Source organism: Eutrigla gurnardus (assembly GCF_963514095.1).
Source record: "Eutrigla gurnardus genome assembly, chromosome: 9".
Lineage (NCBI taxonomy): Eukaryota > Metazoa > Chordata > Actinopteri > Perciformes > Triglidae > Eutrigla > Eutrigla gurnardus.
This window is the reverse complement of record NC_139923.1, coordinates 22080492-22101753: the sequence shown is the minus strand read 5'-3', so window position 1 is coordinate 22101753 and position 21262 is coordinate 22080492. Positions and strand designations below refer to the sequence as shown.

At 41.4% G+C, this 21262-nt stretch overlaps 2 protein-coding genes across 4 annotated transcripts; one reads left to right on the top strand and one right to left on the bottom strand.

Annotated features, from left to right (window-relative positions):
- Positions 1-313: 313 nt before the first annotated feature.
- Positions 314-20232, bottom strand: LOC311018333 (fatty acyl-CoA hydrolase precursor, medium chain-like). Of its 3 annotated transcripts, XM_084017251.1 has the most exons (14): positions 20199-20232; positions 6374-6462; positions 5178-5370; positions 4947-5088; positions 4536-4669; positions 4304-4457; positions 4085-4189; positions 3878-3976; positions 1760-1903; positions 1584-1661; positions 1355-1502; positions 1096-1245; positions 944-1016; positions 316-860 (listed from the first exon to the last, which is right to left on the bottom strand). In XM_084017251.1, the coding sequence occupies exons 2-14, from the start codon at positions 6447-6449 to the stop codon at positions 689-691; spliced, it is 1668 nt and encodes a 555-aa protein (XP_083873377.1). In that variant the 5' UTR covers positions 6450-6462; positions 20199-20232; the 3' UTR covers positions 316-688. The 3 variants fall into 3 exon arrangements, with proteins under 3 accessions (XP_083873378.1, XP_083873377.1, XP_083873376.1); XM_084017250.1 differs by lacking the exon at positions 20199-20232 and having other exon boundaries at positions 6374-6532; XM_084017252.1 differs by lacking the exons at positions 944-1016; positions 20199-20232 and having other exon boundaries at positions 314-860; positions 6374-6532.
- On the top strand, positions 6772-11128 carry LOC311018493 (fatty acyl-CoA hydrolase precursor, medium chain-like). Its single transcript, XM_084017487.1, has 13 exons — positions 6772-7030; positions 7950-8142; positions 8233-8374; positions 8613-8746; positions 8838-8991; positions 9106-9210; positions 9319-9417; positions 9525-9668; positions 9768-9845; positions 9927-10074; positions 10184-10333; positions 10413-10485; positions 10599-11128. Exons 1-13 carry the CDS (start codon positions 6955-6957, stop codon positions 10768-10770), a joined length of 1668 nt encoding a protein of 555 aa, XP_083873613.1. The 5' UTR covers positions 6772-6954; the 3' UTR covers positions 10771-11128.
- Positions 20233-21262: the final 1030 nt, after the last annotated feature.

The following is a 21262-nucleotide window of genomic DNA, read 5'->3' as shown; positions in this document are numbered from 1 at the left end:
TGTTTATGTAATAATAACATTTTGCAGCCCTTCACCCTACAGCCTTGTATTACACAAGCGCCGCCTACTGTTGTCGGGATGAACCTCGAGTAACCCGCGTTGACCTTTCATACCAGTGTTGGACCTAAAGGACCCTGGTTCCATATTAACCATGTTTACCCTTTCACACCAACGGCCAGTGTTTATCTTTACATGTGTTTATCTGTGTGGAGGAAATTTAAAAGTACAAAAGTTTCACACAAATTCTTCAAAATAATTTTATTTCATTTTATTATGGAGATATTAAATATGAGGGCAAACACAGTAGGGCTATCCCACGACTTAGTGGGCCCTCCTTCTACACATTTCCTCTTGGCCTTTTCAGTTATAAAGAAGTATTCCCTGAAGTTAGCTCCCTTGGATTCAAACTAATGTTCAGTATAAATATAAAAAACAGCCCTTTTTTGTTTATTGATGTTCACATATAAACGTATTACAATCATTAATCCATAAATGTTATTGGCAATAGGTAAGTAGCATCAAACAAAGAGAACAAACAAAAAGTAAAAGCCTGTCAATGTATTCAAATATCATTATTACTATCATTATTATTATTATTATTATTATCATTCGACCATCAGTTTAACAAATGTCTGATTGCATTGAATGTCTGTTCTAATTTGTGGTTAAAGATGGAGAGGTGATTGTTCTACAGATCGCTGCGCTCCATCTTCTCGTTGCGTTGTCGGACCTCCTTCATAAAAACGAACCGCTCCTTCTTCAGGTGATGACCAGGTACCTGCTCCTTTGCATCAATTGACATGTAGTCTTCTTCTGCTCCATACTTTGGCCAGTGGACGAGGCCGTCCCCATTAGGAGACCTGCGGCACACACACACACACACACACACACACACACAGTCTTCCCTGTTTATTATAAACGTGAAATGAGGGAGAATTCCTACCCTGTGCGAGCAAAATTGGCCCAGTAGCTCATAATGATTCTGTTCATCTGTTCGTCCTCTTCTTCGCATGCAACTACAATCATGATATTTTGGTTAAACACTTAACAACACAAGACAAAACCCAGGTCCCTGATAGATTATATTACACTTACCACTTAATTTGACATGGGTAGTTGTGAAACACATTCCAAATACTGTAAAGAGTTCATCTCCGTGGTCACACCCAACAAAGCTTGGCCTTTTTGCCTGCAGGAGTTTGGGAGTATGCTTGTACTCATACAGGTATACGGAGGCCCCTGCATCTAGGGAATGGGTGTGATATATGTTGGTTATGAAAGTGTGCGACAGTAAATATGAAACAATGGTTCTTAAATAGATAAATCTGCATCATCTCATATGTAGATAAAATACCTCTGTGGGCATTGGCAGACTTAATGGTTGGGATGATGAACATCATATCTCCAATTATCTCAGTGAAACCGACTCTATTTTTCACACGATCTTCACCAGTTCCAGTGTATTCATGCAACGTCAAATCTTTGATGATCGCATCTTTGGGCTTGAGAAAATGAACACCACAACTGTCAGAGAAGTTTGAGCGTGATGAAGCGGAGCAATACTGTCAAGTGGAGTGCCTTACATCAGGGTAGAACATGGACAACATGTTGGAGACATGCTCCAGATCTATTCCCTCTGTCCAGTTTGGAGGCCCGAGGAACTACAGGGAGACCATTAACATTTCAGACATGCACCAAAGCAAGACAAAATCATCGTTTTCATGGACTCGTCAGTCACATCAGTAGCGTTCACACTTACACTGGGAAGTAACCAGCCCCCTTCATCGTTATTAACGCCGGTCATGAATGGCACAGTGAGAAGTTGGTGAGTACGATACATGTCATCTATAGGTTTGGTCAGGATGTGTCCATCAATATTCAATAGAATCCTCAATGTTACATCCTTGAGAAAATAAAATGTGTTGAGATAAAGACAACGTGAATTAACAAAAGCAAACATTTTATATATTATATATACTATATATATATACTATATATACACTCAACAAAAATATAAACGCAACACTTTTGTTTTTGCTCCCATTTTTCATGAGATGGACTTAAATATCTAAAATTCATTCCAGATACACATTACCATTTCTCTCAAACATTGTTCACAAATCAGTCTAAATGTGTGATAGTGAGCACTTCTGCTTTGCTGTGATAATCCATCCCACCTCACAGGTGTGCCACATCAAGATGCTGATCTGACATCATGATTAGTGCACAGGTGTGCCTTAGACTGTCCACAATAAAAGGCCACCCTGAAATGTGCATTTTTTTTGCTTTATTGGGGGTCTGGGGACTCAGAACCAGTCAGTATCTGGTGTGACCACCATTTGCCTCATGCAGTGCAACACATCTTCTTCGCATAGAGTTTATCAGATTGTCAATTGTGGCCTGTGGAATGTTGGTCCACTCCTCTTCAATGGCTGTGCGAAGTTGCTGGATATTAGTGGGAACTGGTACACGCTGTCGTATACGCCGGTCAAGCACATCCCAAACATGCTCAATGGGTGACATGTCCGGTGAGTATGCTGGCCATGCAAGAACTGGGACATTTTCAGCTTCCAAGAATTGTGTACAGATCCTTGCAACATGGGGCTGTGCATTATCTTGCTGAAACATGAGGTGATGTTCATGGATGTATGGCACAACAATGGGCCTCAGGATCTCATCACGGTATCTCTATGCATTCAAAATGCCATCAATAAAATGCACCTGTGTTCTTCGTCCATAACAGATGCCTGCCCATACCATAACCCCACCACCACCATGGGCCACTCGATCCACAACATTGACATCAGCAAAGCGCTCACCCACACGAAGCCACACACGCTGTCTGCCATCTGCCCTGAACAATGTAAACCGAGATTCATCCGTGAAGAGAACACCTCTCCAACGTGCCAGACGCCATCGAATGTGAGCATTTGCCCACTCAAGTCTGTTACGGCGACGAGCTGGAGTCAGGTCAAGACCCCGATGAGGACGACGAGCATGCAGTTGAGCTTCCCTGAGACGGTTTCTGACAGTTTGTGCAGAAATTGTTTGGTTATGCAAACCAATTGTTTCAGCAGCTGTCTGAGTGGCTGGTCTCAGACGATCTTGGAGGTGAACCTGCTGGATGTGGAGGTCCTGGGCTGGTGTGGTTACACGTGGTCTGCGGTTGTGAGGCCGGTTGGATGTACTGCCATATTCTCTGAAACGCCTTTGGAGACGGCTTATGGTGGAGAAATGAACCTTCAATGCACGAGCAACAGATCTGGTTGACATTCCTGCTGTCAGCATGCCAATTGCACGCTCCCTCAATGCTTGTGGCATCTGTGGCATTTTGCTGTGAGACAAAACTGCACATTTCAGAGTGGCCTTTTATTGTGGGCAGTATAAGGTACACCTGTGCACTAATCATGATGTCAGATCAGCATCTTGATGTGGCACACCTGTGAGGTGGGATGGATTATCTCAGCAAAGCAGAAGTGCTCACTATCACACATTTAGACAGATTTGTGAACAATGTTTGAGAGAAATGGTAATATTGTGTATCTGGAATGAATTTTAGATCTTTAAGTCCATCTCATGAAAAATGGGAGCAAAAACAAAAGTGTTGCGTTTATATTTTTGTTGAGTGTATATATAATATATATTTCTTTCTTTTAAAGATTTTTTTGAGGCATAGACGCCTTTTATTAGCAGTGGATAGATCGGAAACATGAGGAGAGAGAGAGGGGATGTGACATGCAGCAAAGGACCTCCGGCCGGGATTCGAACCGGGGTCGGCTGCTTATGTACGTTCGTACATGGCATGCGCTCTAACCACTCCGCCAACTGCGCGCCATAATATATATTTCTAACATGCATTTGCATGAAGATATCTCACCTCCAAAAGACCAACAATGGTGTTAATATTGACGTTTCTCAGGCAATCAGCGATCTTCTCTGTGCTTTCCAGGCTACAGCCAGATTTATTTGCTGCCATCTGAGGAGAGATAAGTGGGATTCATCTCAACAAATATACGATATTCTCAACAAATATTCTTCATCTCAACAAATCTTGATATCTTTGTGAATAAACAACATAATTAACCTGCGTTACTGGCAGAGGGTCGTTTGTGATGAGAACATCCATTGCAGCAGTGCCGCTCTCAGCGATGGCACGGTGGAACAGGCCATCAGACAAGGGTGAGAGCAGCTGTTGATTCAAGCAAAATGAAATGCTCTGTGGATAGTAACGTCTGTGTAGTGACACAACGGTGCAACAATTACCAAAAAAAAGTAAGTGCTTTATCTGCAGATGGATTCTTACCAGGAGAGAAACGCTCACTCCACCAGCAGACTCCCCATATATGGTCACTAAATCTGGGTCTCCTCCAAAGCTGTGAATGTGCTGCTGGACCCACTTCAGAGCTTCAATCTGGTCCAACAGGCCAAAGTTCCCTGACATGTGCTCATCTCCAGTGCTGGATAGAACATACAATTATGTGAAATATATAATTATATTCTATACCAGCTGGTATAGTGACCCTGAGTCTTTTTACCTGAGGAAGCCTAGAAGTCCCAAGCGGTACTGGATCACAACCACAACCACATCCTCATAAGCAGCCATGGCGGAGCCATCATACATCGAAGCTGACCCTATGGAAAACCCTCCACCATGGATCCAGACCATCACCTGGTAAGATAATGAAAGACGTTTTTCACTGCATTATGTCTGAGCTCATAGAAATCTCAATCAATCTACATCAAACAAAGACTTTAATCTGACAAAGACATAAAATCAATGGTGACAAAATTGGGATATCAGTCTCTTTGCAGTCTGGTTCTTAATATGGGCGTCGGATAGTCAAATTGTGATTATTTATTCGTCAAGCAAAGCAGGCCAACTTCTCCATGAACACTATCTAAAGTTATTCAAAGCAGCATCACTCCAAACTTGAAGCTGAACTTACCGGGAGCTTGGCATCGCCGGCTCTCCTTGCAGGGGTATAAATGTTGAGGTAAAGGCAGTCCTCCGAAATGTCCGGGATGTCCACCACCATGTAATCGACTTTTTCAAACAGTTCTATCGACAACTGTCTGGCTTGAACACACCTGAAACAGAGTCAAGTTATTGCAGTGAATGTCGGCAGCAATTTCTCTAAATGTGGTCCGTGACGGCTGAAGCGCGTGGAGGTCCTTACATGAGTGGCTGCTGGGTGGCGTCTCTCACTCCTTCCCATCCCTCTACAGGCTGGGTTGCAGCCAGTCTCAGGGCGGGGCCGACGGGTGGCCTGGCAAACGGAACTCCCAGGTAGGCATGGACCCCGCTCTCCTTCCCCTTGACACTCACATACTGACCTCTCAGGCTCCCGAGCTTTGTGTGGACTTCAGGTGCTGTCAAGATATTAGACTGAATAAAAATCAAAGTGTAATGCAATGTATATGATCAATCTTCCAGAAAAAAAATATGTATTAAAGCTAAGAATGTGTAAAAAAATATGTATTAAAGCTAAACCTTCACGTATGCTACATCTGCAACTGACGAGCGGACTGTTAACGTATTGGGTTTTAGTTTTCTCAGTGTCGGCAGCTCCACTCTGTTCCCTTTGTTTCTTCCACCAAAAGGTTTTCAGCCGGCCCTCATGTCTGCCTACCCGTGTCTTGTGATCTTATTTGTTTCTTGTGTATTTAGTCTGTGTGTGTTTTCCTGTGTCAGACTCAGGTTGTCTTGTTTTTCCGGTGGTGATGTCTTCCCTTGTTGGATTACCTGCCTGTTCTTATGCAATATCAGTATGTCATCAGCTTAGTTTTCAGGATGTGTTTACTTCATACTGCCCCAACAGTTTATTTCCCCAACCAGCTTTTTGTGATTTAAGGCCTACTTCTTATTCAATTACATTTGTCCTGTTTGGGTCCACCTTTGACCTGACATGTGACAGGTCCTAACATGGACAAGTGTTGGCAAAATGATGATTGTAACATTTCAACTGTGTAATATCTGGAAATAAGGGGTTTGAATAGTTAACCTGGTGAATAAAATTGTATCACAATAGAAATGAGGAAATGACATTGAGCTTTTCTTTAAGGAAAAAGTATGCATCAACCCTGCATCAGCGTGTGGCCAGCGAATTATCGAAGCATTTCACCTTTGGACAGAGTCAGCATATAGGTGAAAGCTCACTTCCATTGAGTCGGATTCAAATCTAAAGCAAATGCAGTTTACATCAAGTCACATGAGATTCCTATCTTTCTACAGATTCATTTTAAAGATGGGCTGCATTCCAACTTGAGTATGTGTTCATTACTCAGACGTACATTGCAGATCAGATCTGTATGTAAAAGCAATGCATGTTCATTGTTATCATGCAAATAAATAATAGTTTTCTCTCCTACTTACAATGCAGGTCGTCGGCGACACAAACAGACAACAAGGTCGTCAGAAGGAAGAACTGTTGCTGTGCACGGAACTTCATGGTCGTCGTCGTCGACACTGGAGCTTCAGCGCAAACGGAAACGGACACCCTCCAAGAAGCTTCCCTCTTACGACTCGGATGAAGGCTCCGCACTTATTATATTACATGCCAAGAAGGCGTGGCTCGGTTTCATGTCACGGCGGGACTCTTTCCGCACCGCGGTGAAGCCAGCCGCAACTCCGATCTCCGTGGTCAAATCAGCCGGTCAAATTAATACCTTTATTTTGAAAACCGGAAGTAATACGATGTTTCTCCGCATTTACCGCAATGCTGAGAATACTTGTACAGTCGAAATTTAAGTGCGGCTGATTTAACCACGGAGATCGGAGTTGCGGCTGGCTTGACCGCTGTCGGAATGGGACCCGCCGTGACATGAAACCGAGCCACGCCTTCCTGGCATGTAATATAATAAGTGCGGAGCCTTGATCCGAGTCGTAAGAGGGAAGCTTCTTGGAGGGTGTCCGTTTCCGTTTGCGCTGAAGCTCCAGTGTCGACGACGACGACCATGAAGTTCCGTGCACAGCAACAGTTCTTCCTTCTGACGACCTTGTTGTCTGTTTGTGTCGCCGACGACCTGCATTGTAAGTAGGAGAGAAAACATTATTTATTTGCATGATAACAATGAACATGCATTGCTTTTACATACAGATCTGATCTGCAATGTACGTCTGAGTAATGAACACATACTCAAGTTGGAATGCAGCCCATCTTCAAAAGGAATCTGTAGATAGATAGGAATCTGTGACTTGATGTAAACTCCATTTGTTTTAGATTTGAATCCGACTCAACAGAGGTGAGCTTTCACCTATATGCTGACTCTGTCCAAAGGTGAAATGCCTCTCAAACTGGTGTCGAGTTTATAAATCTAATCAGTTAATTCGCTGGCCACACGCTGATGCAGGGTTGATACATACTTTTTCCTTAAAGAAAAGCTCAATGTCATTTCCTCATTTCTATTGTGATACAATTAACTAGTCAAACCCCTTATTTCCAGATATTACACAGTTGAAATGTTCCAATCATCATTTTGCCAACACTTGTCCATGTTAGGACCTGTCACGTGTCAGGTCAAAGGTGGACCCAAACAGGACAAATGTAATTGAATAAGAAGTAGGCCTTAAATCACAAAAAGCTGGTTGGGGAACTAAACTGTTGGGCAACCAAGACATAGGATGAAGGGTGAGGCAGTATGAAGTAAACACACATCCTGAAAAACTAAGCTGATGACATACTGATATTGCATAAGAACAGGCAGGTAATCCAACAAGGGAAGACATCACCACCGGAAAAACAAGACAACCTGAGTCTGACACAGGAAAACACACACAGACTAAATACACAAGAAACAAATAAGATCACAAGACACAGGTAGGCAGACATGAGGGCAGGCTGAAAACCGTTTGGTGGAAGAAACAAAGGGACAAGTCCGCTTTTTTCTGGAAAATGTATCATATACATTGCATTACACTTTGATTTTGATTCAGTCTAATATCTTGACAGCACCTGAAGTCCACACAAAGCTCGGGAGCCTGAGAGGTCAGTATGTGAGTGTCAAGGGGAAGGAGAGCGGGGTCCATGCCTACCTGGGAGTTCCGTTTGCCAGGCCACCCGTCGGCCCCGCCCTGAGACTGGCTGCAACCCAGCCTGTAGAGGGATGGGAAGGAGTGAGAGACGCCACCCAGCAGCCACTCATGTAAGGACCTCCACACGCTTCAGCCGTCACGGACCACATTTAGAGAAATTGCTGCCCGACATTCACTGCAATAACTTGACTCTGTTTCAGGTGTGTTCAAGCCAGACAGTTTTCGTTAGAACTGCTTGAAAAATTGGGTAACATGGTGGTGGACATCCCGGACATTTCGGAGGACTGCCTTTACCTCAACATTTATACCCCTGCAAAGAGAGCCGGCGATGCCAAGCTCCCGGTAAGTTCAGCTTCAAGTTTGGAGTGATGCTGCTTTGAATAACTTTAGATAGTGTTCATGGAGAAGTTGGCCTGCTTTGCTTGACGAATAAATAATCACAAAGAGAATGATATCTCAATTTTTTCACCATTGATTTTATGTCTTTGTCAGATTAAAGTCTTTGTTTGATGTAGATTGATTGAGATTTCTATGAGCTCAGACATAATGCAGTGAAAAACGTCTTTCATTATCTTACCAGGTGATGGTCTGGATCCATGGTGGAGGGTTTTCCATAGGGTCAGCTTCGATGTATGATGGCTCCGCCATGGCTGCTTATGAGGATGTGGTTGTGGTTTTGATCCAGTACCGCTTGGGACTTCTAGGCTTCCTCAGGTAAAAAGACTCAGGAAAAGACTCAGGGTCACTTTTACCAGCTGGTATAGAATATAATTATATATTTCACATAATTGTATGTTCTATCCAGCACTGGAGATGAGCACATGTCAGGGAACTTTGGCCTGTTGGACCAGATTGAAGCTCTGAAGTGGGTCCAGCAGCACATTCACAGCTTTGGAGGAGACCCAGACTTAGTGACCATATATGGGGAGTCTGCTGGTGGAGTGAGCGTTTCTCTCCTGGTAAGAATCCATCTGCAGATAAAGCACTTACTTTTTTTTGGTAATTGTTGCACCGTTGTGTCACTACACAGTCGTTACTATCCACAGAGCATTTCATTTTGCTTGAATCAACAGCTGCTCTCACCCTTGTCTGATGGCCTGTTCCACCGTGCCATCGCTGAGAGCGGCACTGCTGCAATGGATGCTCTCATCACAAACGACCCTCTGCCAGTAACGCAGGTTAATTATGTTGTTTATTCACAAAGATATCGAGATTGGTTGAGATGAAGAATATTTGTTGAGAATATCGTATATTTGTTGAGATGAATCCCACTTATCTCTCCTCAGATGGCAGCAAATAAATCTGGCTGTAGCCTGGAAAGCACAGAGAAGATCGCTGATTGCCTGAGAAACGTCAATATTAACACCATTGTCGGTCTTTTGGAGGTGAGATATCTTCATGCAAATGCATGTTAGAAATATATTATATGTATAAAATGTTTGCTTTTGTTAATTCACATTGTCTTTATCTCATCACATTTTATTTTCTCAAGGATGTAACATTGAGGATTCAAGTGAATATTGATGGACACATCCTGACCAAACCTATAGATGACATGTATCGTACTCACCAACTTCTCACTGTGCCATTCATGACCGGCGTTAATAACGATGAAGGGGGCTGGTTACTTCCCAGTGTAAGTGTGAACGCTACTGATGTGACTGACGAGTCCATAGAAAACTATGATTTTGTCTTGCTTTGGTGCATGTCTGAAATGTTAATGGTCTCCCTGTAGTTCCTTGCGCCTCCAAACTGGACAGAGGGAATCGATCTGGAGCATGTCTCCAACATGTTGTCCATGTTCTACCCTGATGTAAGGCACTCCACTTGACAGTATTGCTCCGCTTCATCACGCTCAAACTTCTCTGACAGTTGTGGTGTTCATTTTCTCAAGCCCAAAGATGCGATCATGAGAGATTTGACGTTGCATGAATACACTGGAACTGGTGAAGATCGTGTGAAAAATAGAGTCGGTTTCACTGAGATAATTGGAGATATGATGTTCATCCTCCCAGCCATTAAGTCTGCCAATGCCCACAGAGGTATTTTATCTACATATGAGATGATGCAGATTTATCTATTTAAGAACCATTGTTTCATATTTACTGTCGCACACTTTCATAACCAACATATATCACACCCATTCCCTAGATGCAGGGGCCCCCGTATACCTGTATGAGTACAAGCATACTCCCAAACTCCTGCAGGCAAAAAGGCCAAGCTTTGTTGGGTGTGACCACGGAGATGAACTCTTTACGGTATTCGGAATGTGTTTCACAACTACCCATGTCAAATTAAGTGGTAAGTGTAATATAATATATCAGGGACCTGGGTTTTGTCTTGTGTTGTTAAGTGTTTAACCAAAATATCATGATTGTAGTTGCATGCGAAGAAGAGGACGAACAGATGAACAGAATCATTATGAGCTACTGGGCCAATTTTGCTCGCACAGGGTAGGAATTCTCCCTCATTTCACGTTTATAATAAACAGGGAAGACTGGTTTTAACGTGCAAGACTGGTTTTAACGTGTGTGTGTGTGTGTGTGTGTGTGTGTGTGTGGCGCAGGTCTCCTAATGGGGACGGCCTCGTCCACTGGCCAAAGTATGGAGCAGAAGAAGACTACATGTCAATTGATGCAAAGGAGCAGGTACCTGGTCATCACCTGAAGAAGGAGCGGGTCGTCTTTATGAAGGAGGTCCGACAACGCAACGAGAAGATGGAGCGCAGCGATCTGTAGAACAATCACCTCTCCATCTTTAACCACAAATTAGAACAGACATTCAATGCAATCAGACATTTGTTAAACTGATGGTCAAATGATAATAATAGTAATAATAATGATATTTGAATACATTGACAGGCTTTTACTTTTTGTTTGTTCTCTTTGTTTGATGCTACTTACCTATTGCCAATGACATTTATGGATTAATGATTGTAATACGTTTATATGTGAACATCAATAAACAAAAAAGGGCTGTTTTTCTATTTTTATACTGAACATTAGTTTGAATCCAAGGGAGCTAACTTCAGGGAATACTTCTTTATAACTGAAAAGGCCAAGAGGAAATGTGTAGTAGGAGGGCCCACTAAGTCCAGGGATAGCCCTACTGTGTTTGCCCTCATATTTAATATCTCCATAATAAAATGAAATAAAATTATTTTGAAGAATTTGTGTGAAACTTTTGTACTTTTAAATTTCCTCCACACAGATAAACACATCTAAAGACAAACACTGGCCGTTGGTGTGAAAGGGTAAACATGGTTAATATGGAACCAGGTTCCTTCAGGTCCAACACTGGTATGAAAGGTCAACGCGGCTTACTTGAGGTTCATCCCGACAACAGTAGCCGGCGCTTGTGTAATACAAGGCTGTAGGGTGAAGGGCTGCAAAATGTTATTATTACATAAACAAAATCTAAATTGAACACATACAACATTCTACACATACAAAACATAGAAAAGAACAAATATTTGACAAAAACTTTCTTTTCAGTTTTTTAAATTTTATTACTGAGAAGAGCGCTTAAGCTGAAAAGCTCCCTGAAGTCCGATGTGAGCAGTTCAATAGGTCAAACTTAGTTAATTTCCCATAAAATCAGGCGTGTCACATAGAAAACGGTATAAAGCAACATTATTATTTTTTTCTTGAAGGCAAATCATTCAAATAGCTGGGTACAGAGGGCTTACAGGTAGGAGAATGTATCAAACATTACACTGAAAAGTGAATGGATCCGAGAATTTCGAATCTGGGATCTTTCCAACGTTACCGAAATGTGACGCAGTCGGTGCTTCGGCTTGAATGAGGACAGATATAAGTCAGTATCATGTTTCAGCTTTTAGCTCAGAAAGACGAGAATGCTTTGATCACATGGTGTCCAGTATAATAGGAAGGGGCGGAAAGACCGCGGTCAAGCCAGCCGCAACTCCGATCTCCGTGGTCAAATCAGCCGCACTTAAATTTCGAATGTACAAGTATTCTCAGCATTGCGGTAAATGCGGAGAAACATCGTATTACTTCCGGTTTTCAAAATAAAGGTATTAAGAACAGTAAGCTATATATCCATCCATCCATTTTCTACCGCTTATCCTGTATTTTAGGGTCACGGGGGGGCTGGAGCCAATCCCAGCTGTCATTGGGCGAAGGCAGGGTACACTCTGGACAGGACGCCAGTCTATCGCAGGGCTAGCTATATATCGAACCATTGAAAATAAAATGTTACATTAAAGTGTTTCATGCGCCTATGATGAATAAAAAACACTTGTTATCATGTGTTTTACTGCACCAATGTGGAGAAATTCAAGTATAAAAGTCTCATATTTATACATGCAGATTGCATCTTTGACCATATTTGACTTACTGTAAAAACACTTTGCTCAATAATTCCTGGCTATGGGTGGTATATTTGACTTCTACACATAGAGGACTACAACTATACTTTAAATCAAGCATTTTTACCATAGCAATGTGGAGAAATTCAAGTATAAAAGTCCCATATTTATACATGCAGACTGCATCTTTGCCCATATTTGAGCTACTGTAAAAACACTTTGCTCAATAATTCCTGGCTATGGGTGGTATATTTGACTTCTACACATAATTGATTACAACTATACTTTAAATCAAGCATTTAACAAAGTGCGATGGCAACCATTGTGCATTCTGCAAGCTAACCCCAAAGGAGTCCAGTGTTGTATGAATTATTTACGTGGGAATCACTCACAACACAGTATTATCAAGATATGCTTAGTATTGCAATAACATATAGTGCGATACACTGCAATTTATTACCTTTCCAACCGCAAGTATGCAGTTTGTCAACATGTTTTATCTAATAAATAGGACTGCACCTAACGATTTATAAAACGTTTTATTATTGATTAATCTAACAACTGATTTTTTTTTTTTAATTCAGATTAATATACAAAAACAACAACGGATGATGCATTATGTACCGTTGTGTTACATTATAGCTGAGGTGGACAAGCTTTTGCCTCTGAAAAAAACTTACACAAAAGTAAAAAGTACATTACTGAAATACTGTACTTACCTGTAAATACAATTTTCAGATACTTGTACTATTTCCATTTCATATCTTTCTTTACTTTTTACTCCACTACATTTATTTGATAACTTAATGATACTACATAGGCTATGTATGCCAACAATTAATGTATCATATTTTGTTATTGGTTAAATTAAGACAAGGCATCATAAATCCCTTGGTGATATTCTCGAGCTACCTGGTACAATACAGTAAAAATTGTAATACACTCGCCAATGCATGATATATACATGCATTAATATTTGTACCCCACTTCCATCTGCGAAGACAGACGGGCCAGTGGCGCTCCCTGTCACCTGTCAGTCGAGCTAGGCCGTCACGTGAGAGCCAATCAAATCGCTTATCGCTACCAAGAATTTAGAGTCCTTAAGAGAGAGAGTAGCGACAACGGAAGTTCAAAACGCCGGCCGATCACGTGGTCCATGTAGCCTCCAAAAGTTCCCGGAAGTGCTTGGCGGGCAATTGAAAAACACTAGGAAAACCACGACGATCGGTAAATAATGGTCAATAAATGCTTTGCGTTGCAACATGTATATTCTTGTGTTAATTGATTTGAACTCCGTTAAGTTTATCAACTTAACTTTACTGTACAGTCGTTGAAAAGTCGTAATATTTTCTCTTTTTCTTAACTTTCAGATTTGAGTGAGGAGAAAGGTGACTAACAAAGATTTGCCCATTGACTGGCTGCACATTAGGTCTGGACTCGTAACAACATTATGATAACTGTATTCTAATATGAAATCCATGGCAAATAAATTACACTTTGATTTGAATTCACTATAAATCACTATTTCTATCACTATGTGTTAACTATTCTTCCTCATCTCAAACTTACTCTACTCAGTGATGCACAATAAATCAGTAGCACAATAAATCACAGTCTTGTTTTTCCCAAAAGCACTTAATACCACAATAAATTCCTTAAAACAGTATGTAAAGAAGTGAAACAGATCAGCATGTTAAGCTGTTTGTGTCCTTTTCACTATGTAGTCCTTGACAGTCTTCACGATGGTGTGCTGTGCTGCGTGGGGATGCTCCAATCGCTCTGAGAGGGGTGTCCGCATGTATGGCTTCCCCAAAGACAGGGACAGGCGAAAAGCATGGGTGGTTAAAGTTGGAAGGAGCCATTTAACCACCTACAAAGACACTACTAACAAAAAAATATGCAAGGTAATCATATTCAAACAATGCATTTGCACTTTCAAATACCACACCACTGGGAAGTTTAAGATGTTTTTAATTAAAAACAGAACAGAGAACAGGAAAAACAATGCAAAAACCGAGGGAAGTTACATTGTAAATATAACGGGGAAGAAAAAGAAAATGACAGGAAAAAACACTTGAAGGCCATCTTGGAAACAAGACCCAAACCAAAAGAGGCCCTTTTAAGATTTACCGTATTTTCGTTTTTGGTTCAAACTCATTTTCAATGGGAGTGCTACAGACACTTTCACACTAGCATCAAATCGCTATTTTTAAAACACACGCAACACTTTCGCCGTAATTATGCTTTTGCACGAAGGTTTGACTCAAATTATACATTCACAATTCAATATTTGAAAATACACAGTTAAATGGCTTCTACTTACACCAGATTCCAAGACGGAGGAAAGAAAGGATGAGCAGAGTGAGAGAAGGGAAAGTGAGATAGAGGAAAGAGAGGACATGGCAGATGAGGAGAGACAGGGAGAGCACACATCAGCCATGCAGAGCAGGATGCCACCGCTGACAGAATCACAGCTCCTAAAACAATTGAAACGACAAGAAAATCTAATTAAAAAAAACCAGGGCAGCACTGAGAAAATTAAAGAAGGAAAATGTAATACTCAAATGTGAACTTTTTCACCCCGCACTCAAACCTATATATATATATATATATATATATATATATATATATATATATATATATATAGCCTCAATTATATTAAATTGATGTTTATCTACAATCACACTCCCTGCACATTAAGCTGGCTATTGGTATAAATTGACAGTGTTCGATTAAGTTATATTTAGTGAACAGAATGTACATGCGTCCGCCTGTTGCATGTGTTGCTATCGTTATCCAGCGTGCTAGCTTAAACTTTTATCCGTTAATATTCTCTAATCTTCTAATCTAGACGGGGAAAATCCGCCAACATATTTAATATAGCTAATTACTCATGTCAATTTAATTCAAATGAACTACTGATGTGAAAATGTCATTCTTTAAACATTTTACCTTGATCAAGTGTTGCTCCGACCGTGTGCTCCATAAGAATTACGTACTTTTGAGGGTCTCCATGCTCCGCCATTGCTGTGAAAAAAATTAACCATTGCAGTAAACGTAGGTGGCGCCACTCTCTCTCTTAAGGACTCTACAAGAATTCTACCAAGAATTGACCAATCAGATGTCGCCCCACTACCAAGAATTGCGAAAGCCAATCACCTCTCGCCGTGGGCTACCAAGATATGACCAATCGCAATCGGTATCGCTACCAAGATTGGCGAAGAAGCCCACCCCCAGCTTTGAACGTCAAGTCCCTTGAGCGCCGCTACTTCGTTCGGACCGACATCTTTCGCTTTATTTACTGTAAGTTCCTTGCCACTCTATTGTTTCATATTGTTAATATCATATTATTATGTGGAGTTAGGATGTGGTATATGTACGGTGCTAGCTATCCAATACCCTAAGGTTAATTATGAACATTTCATTCATTTGCGTTGCATGTAACCTAGCTGACGGTAACTGTAAACTAACGACTGTAACATTAACAGACGGACAGTTCTCCATTTATTATGCTACTATGTTTTATTTCAGCATGCTTACAACAGTTACAACTGTAAGCTTGTTTGCATAGGAAATCGTGTAACGTTACTGTACTGTTATTAACGGGCTGGCTACTTGTTAACACTGGCGCTACTGTAGTTACTAACGTCAATAGAAGAACAAGATGGCCGTGTCATAGTCACACAGTTTACCAACGTAATATTTGCTTTTATTCTTTATTTGGATCCCCTGTTATCTAAAACAGGCCAAAACAGATATGTATCGATAAGTCAATATATTTTGATTGTTTGATGAATATGCTAATTTATTCTATTCTGTAGTAAAGTATACAAAAAGCTAAATATTTAATTATGGCATTAACAAAAAGAAGATAAAAAGCATATTAAACAAATACTTTGTATGGACAGAAAAATATATTTGTAAGGCAGATACACTGTTAAAGTTGGAATATTTTTGTGTTTAGACACATTGATCTTTTAATTTCATTTATATGTGCTTTAAGTTTCACTGTGATATGATTGGGTTTTTGTAAGAGATTGATCAATAACGTTTTGAGAATATATACACATTATCTATCAAGAATAAATCACATTGTCACAATCATTTTTATGAGAAGAGGTTAAAAGTATTTTATTCCAACTTTATGGGCAACAGTGTGTATATAAACATACATTCATGTCTCCACACATGCATATAGACCTGTTCAAAGATGTAAACACAAACATTCTAAATGTGTGTCTATTTTCTGTTGCTGTGTATATGAATGACATAAACTGACAGGAAGTTAACAAGGAACAAGGCTGTTGCCTAGCAATGGAATTCCGTTGAAAAGGTCTATCTAGATAGAAGTATGCGTTACTTCTACTTCGACTTACATACATACCTCCACGCATGTATCCATCCCTCCATCCATACATTACTGAGGTAGACTATGAGTGAGAATTCTACCGATAGCAGATAAAAGAATTGTTGGGTCTCTGGATATTATAAATAAATCATAGAGTGTGGTCTTTACCTACTCTATATGTAAAGTGTCTTGAGATAACTTTGTTATGATTTGGCACTATAAATAAAATTTAAATTGAAAAGTATTTGCAGTAAGAGATCAGACCAAGCATATTTTAACTCTTGTTTGTTTTTCAACCATACAGAATGGATCCTAAATTTAGGAAGAGGGGCAATGGTCTTGCCAGCCTCTTTGATTCCGAGGATGCCAAGAAAGTTAAAGGTGAGCAAAGGCCATGGGTCCGAGCTTTGTCCCCACACAAAGTTAAGGAGTCAGCAAGGATGGCTGTTCTGAGTCGTGGTGGAGACCCGCAAAATGAGCAGCATCTTCTGGGCCAACATCAGCTGCAATTTGGAATTTTCAGGGGTCAAACATTTCAGTGGTTGGCTGAGAATGCACTGGGGTATGCTGGGTATGTGGTTGCATCAATGTCAGAGGAATCAGGAAGCTCTGATTCACATAACAACCTCACCAATAAAAGAGCCTTGTTGAGGTACATTTCTAGTTATCCGGAGGGACGTTATGCAATTCAGGTGAAGATGGAGGCGAGATCCTCAAAAAGTCAGAGCAAACCAGCCACCTCCACACAGCCCTCCACCTCATCACAATCAGCCACCTCATCGCAGCAATCCACCTCATCGCAGCCATCCACCTCAACACAGCCATCCACCTCACCGCAACCTTCTACCTCACGTCGACCATCCTCAGTGCCTACAGCCTCCCTGCGGTCATTGTTGGTAGGGAAAGGCGTGTCTCAGCAGAGCATCCACAAGTCTGTCAAGAGGCTGTTTGCACAACCAAAGTTTCAGCCATGTAAGTCTACAATTAGAGAGAGGATTTTGTGTAACATGGGGTTGTAGATGTTTTCATATTTGTAATGTATTCTGTTTGGATGTCATTCTTTTCAGCTGTTCCTGCTCTGTCCCCTGCTGGATCCACCAAGGACACAATGCCCACAAATCCAGTTCCCAGTGAGCAAGAGCCCACTGACAGCGAGCTTCTGCTGGTGGCTCAAGAGGTGGAGTCACACATGCCACGTATGTATTTTTATGAAATACTTACACACACTCTCCTCTTCTCTTTCGGTTTATTTATAATACTTGTTTTAAAATTAATGCTAACTTTGTCAATACATGAGGACATGATTACAGTCATGAATAGAATTTGAATTTAGCAAACATACATACATATATACATATTTGTTTTCTTTTCTATCCATTTTGAAAATTGTGGCTGTGTCTTTTGGAACTACTTTTTTTGTAAATATTTGAAGAGCCATCACTCTTAATATTCTTAAATGGTATTTGTCTCTTTCATCTACAAATTCTCTTGGCATTTTCATAAAAAGTAAACAATTATAACCATTTATTATACTGTTATTATACTTAATTTCTATATATATGTCTTCTAAAAAAGTTTTTTGTTCTGGACAGGAAAGAATATGACTAATGGGCATATTTTTCCCCACAACACTATTCTCTTCAAAATTAAGAGACTCTGGTTATATGTATTCATTCATTCCTTCATTTTCTCATATCTGTTTAACAGAGAAGAGAATTTGCCTCCCTGCTGGTTGGATCCCTGCCCTGCTAGAGGTTGACCAGCGCTGGATTGCCAAGGCCTTGTTCCGGTGGTCACGCTTTGATCAACCAGAGTTGGACCATGAAAAGGTGGACAGAATGTGGTGGTATCCACCTCGGCCATCACTGACCTCTAGTGCTATACCAGCATTGGAACAGTTCTTTGGTCACCCGCTGTTCCTGTGGATGCCAAGGAGGCTTTGGCGTGTGCGGCTGCTCTGTCCACATCCAGACTGTGGTAAGTCAGAGCTTACCTATGCTGGACTACATCAGAGAGTCAGGCAGGTGATTGGTGTCAGCAGCTCTTACTTCTTGGCATCCGAATATCTTGCCTGTAAGAGCTGCAAACGAAAGGTGATAAGTTGGAGCCATGCCATCGTCTCCCAGCTAGACATAGGCCACCGCATCCAGTTCCCATGTCTCCTGACGCACAAGCTGGGATGCGACATGCAGGTAGTGCGCCTCATGCGTCAGCGAGGCTTGGGCAACAGCAGCAGCCAGCTTCAGAAGCAGTTAGAGGAGCAGCATGCAGAGAGCTGGCTTGGGAAACAAATTCAGTTTCTCACTGAGTACAGAGGAGTAGCACGTGCTGTCTCCTCTGGCATGATTTCACCAGTCCCGCTGGGGGACTTGCCAGCTATGCCTGCAGTGGCTAAACATCGCTGGCTGATGCAGGTTTATGCCCAGGATGTCCTCAACAGGCTGGATGAAGTGAAGGCCTCAATCACCTCACTGTTTGGCCAGGTACTGAAGATGGACTCAACAAAAAAAATTGTGAGGAAGCTGGCGGGTCAGGCCCGGTCTACAGCTGCTTGGGCCACCAACATTGGAAACGAACATGGGCATGTGATCATGTCCGTTCTCACAGCCAGTGAGGGCTGGGGCCTGATGAAGATGGCAGAGGGTCTTGTGAGGCGCTACAAGGATGCAGGGGTGCCACCTCCAGAGATCCTATATGTGGACCGCGACTGCTGTGGGAACTCGCACCTCCACAAAATCTTTGGAGCATGGCCGGCCATGAGGATTCAGTTGGATGTAAGACACTTTATGAGGAGGTTTGCGACCGGATGCACAACTGATTCCCATGCTCTTTACACCAGCTTCATGGCCCAGCTTACCCGTTGCATTTTTGTGTGGGATGACAGTTGCATTTTTGTGTTGAATGTTTAAAGGTTCCAATAATATGAGCTGCTGTCTCACTATAGAGGCAACAACACTATTCATTTGATTTGCTGACCAGCTGTCTATCTGGTGTCCTTCCCATAGCAGCTGTTCCGGTGTGCCCCCCAGTTCGTGAGGACAGTGGGAGACCTGCTGGATCTAATCCCAGCCTTGGTCCCCAGCTCCAAACCGACACTCCTCAAACTTCCGGGGATGGGGCAATGCTCTGCACTCATCAAGGTCAGAGGTCAAACCATGTCCTAATCAGGCTGTTGCATACTTAAAAGACAGATGCATAGCAGTCTAAAACGCATTGTTAGCGCATACTTGTTTTATCCATACTTGTTTTATCCATCATGAAAATATATTAACATTACTGATAACTGAAACTGGAATCTCTCTTTGCTTAAATGTGTTCTAATTTAGCTCCCAAGCAAGACACTCCCAGCGTGGCAGAGGAACAGCCTTCAACATCATCATGCTCCACCAGTCATGATGTAGGTTTACATTTTTGATGATGTTTTTAACTTCTGTTGAGTTCCATCTGTAATAACATCAAATAGACGTCACTTCATGGTCGTCGTCGTCTCTGTCTGGATTACGACACTGGAGCTTCAGCGCAAACGGAAACGGACACCCTCCAAGAAGCTTCCCTTTTACGACTCGGACGAAGGCTCCGCACTTATTATATTACATGCCAAGAAGGCGTGGCTCGGTTTCATGTCACGGCGGGTCACTTTCCGCATCTTCCTATTATACTGGACACCATGTGATCAAAGCATTCTCGTCTTTCTGAGCTAAAATCTGAAACATGATACTGACTTATATCTGTCCTCATTCAAGCCGAATCGCCGACTGCGTCACATTTCGGTAACGTTGGAAAGATCCCAGATTCGAAATTCTCGGATCCATTCATCGTAAGTGTTGGTAAAAACACAAACGTTGCACCTTTGAAGCCTGAAACTATTGAATAAACTTGATTCTTATGCACCGTGCCAAGCTAACCGAACGGTTCATACGCGTGTTGTTACACCCCTATCCCAAAGCTCATATGTTTAGGGTATTATTTGTTAATTCAGTTACTTAAATTGTATTGGTTGTGTTTCCAGAACCTATGGTTTGAGTGGCTCCTCAGGGGGCCACTCAAACCATAGGTTCTGGAAACACAAACACAAAGTGCGATGGCAACCATTGTGCATTCTGCAAGCTAACCCCAAAGGAGTCCAGTGTTGTATGAATTATTCACGTGGGAATCACTCACAACACAGTATTATCAAGATATGCTTAGTATTGCAATAACATATAGTGCGATATACTGCAATTTATTACCTTTCCAACCGCAAGTATGCAGTTTGTCAACATGTTTTATCTAATAAATAGGACTGCACCTAACGATTTATAAAACGTTTTATTATTAATTAATCTAACAACTGATTTTTTTTTTTGTGTTACATTAGGGCTGAGGTGGACAAGCTTTTGCCTCTGAAAAAAACTTACACAAAAGTAAAAAGTACATTACTGAAATACTGTACTTACCGGTAAATACAATTTTGAGATACTTGTACTATTTCCATTTTATATCTTTCTTTACTTTTTACTCCACTACATTTATTTGATAACTTAATGATACTACATAGGCTATGTATGCCAAC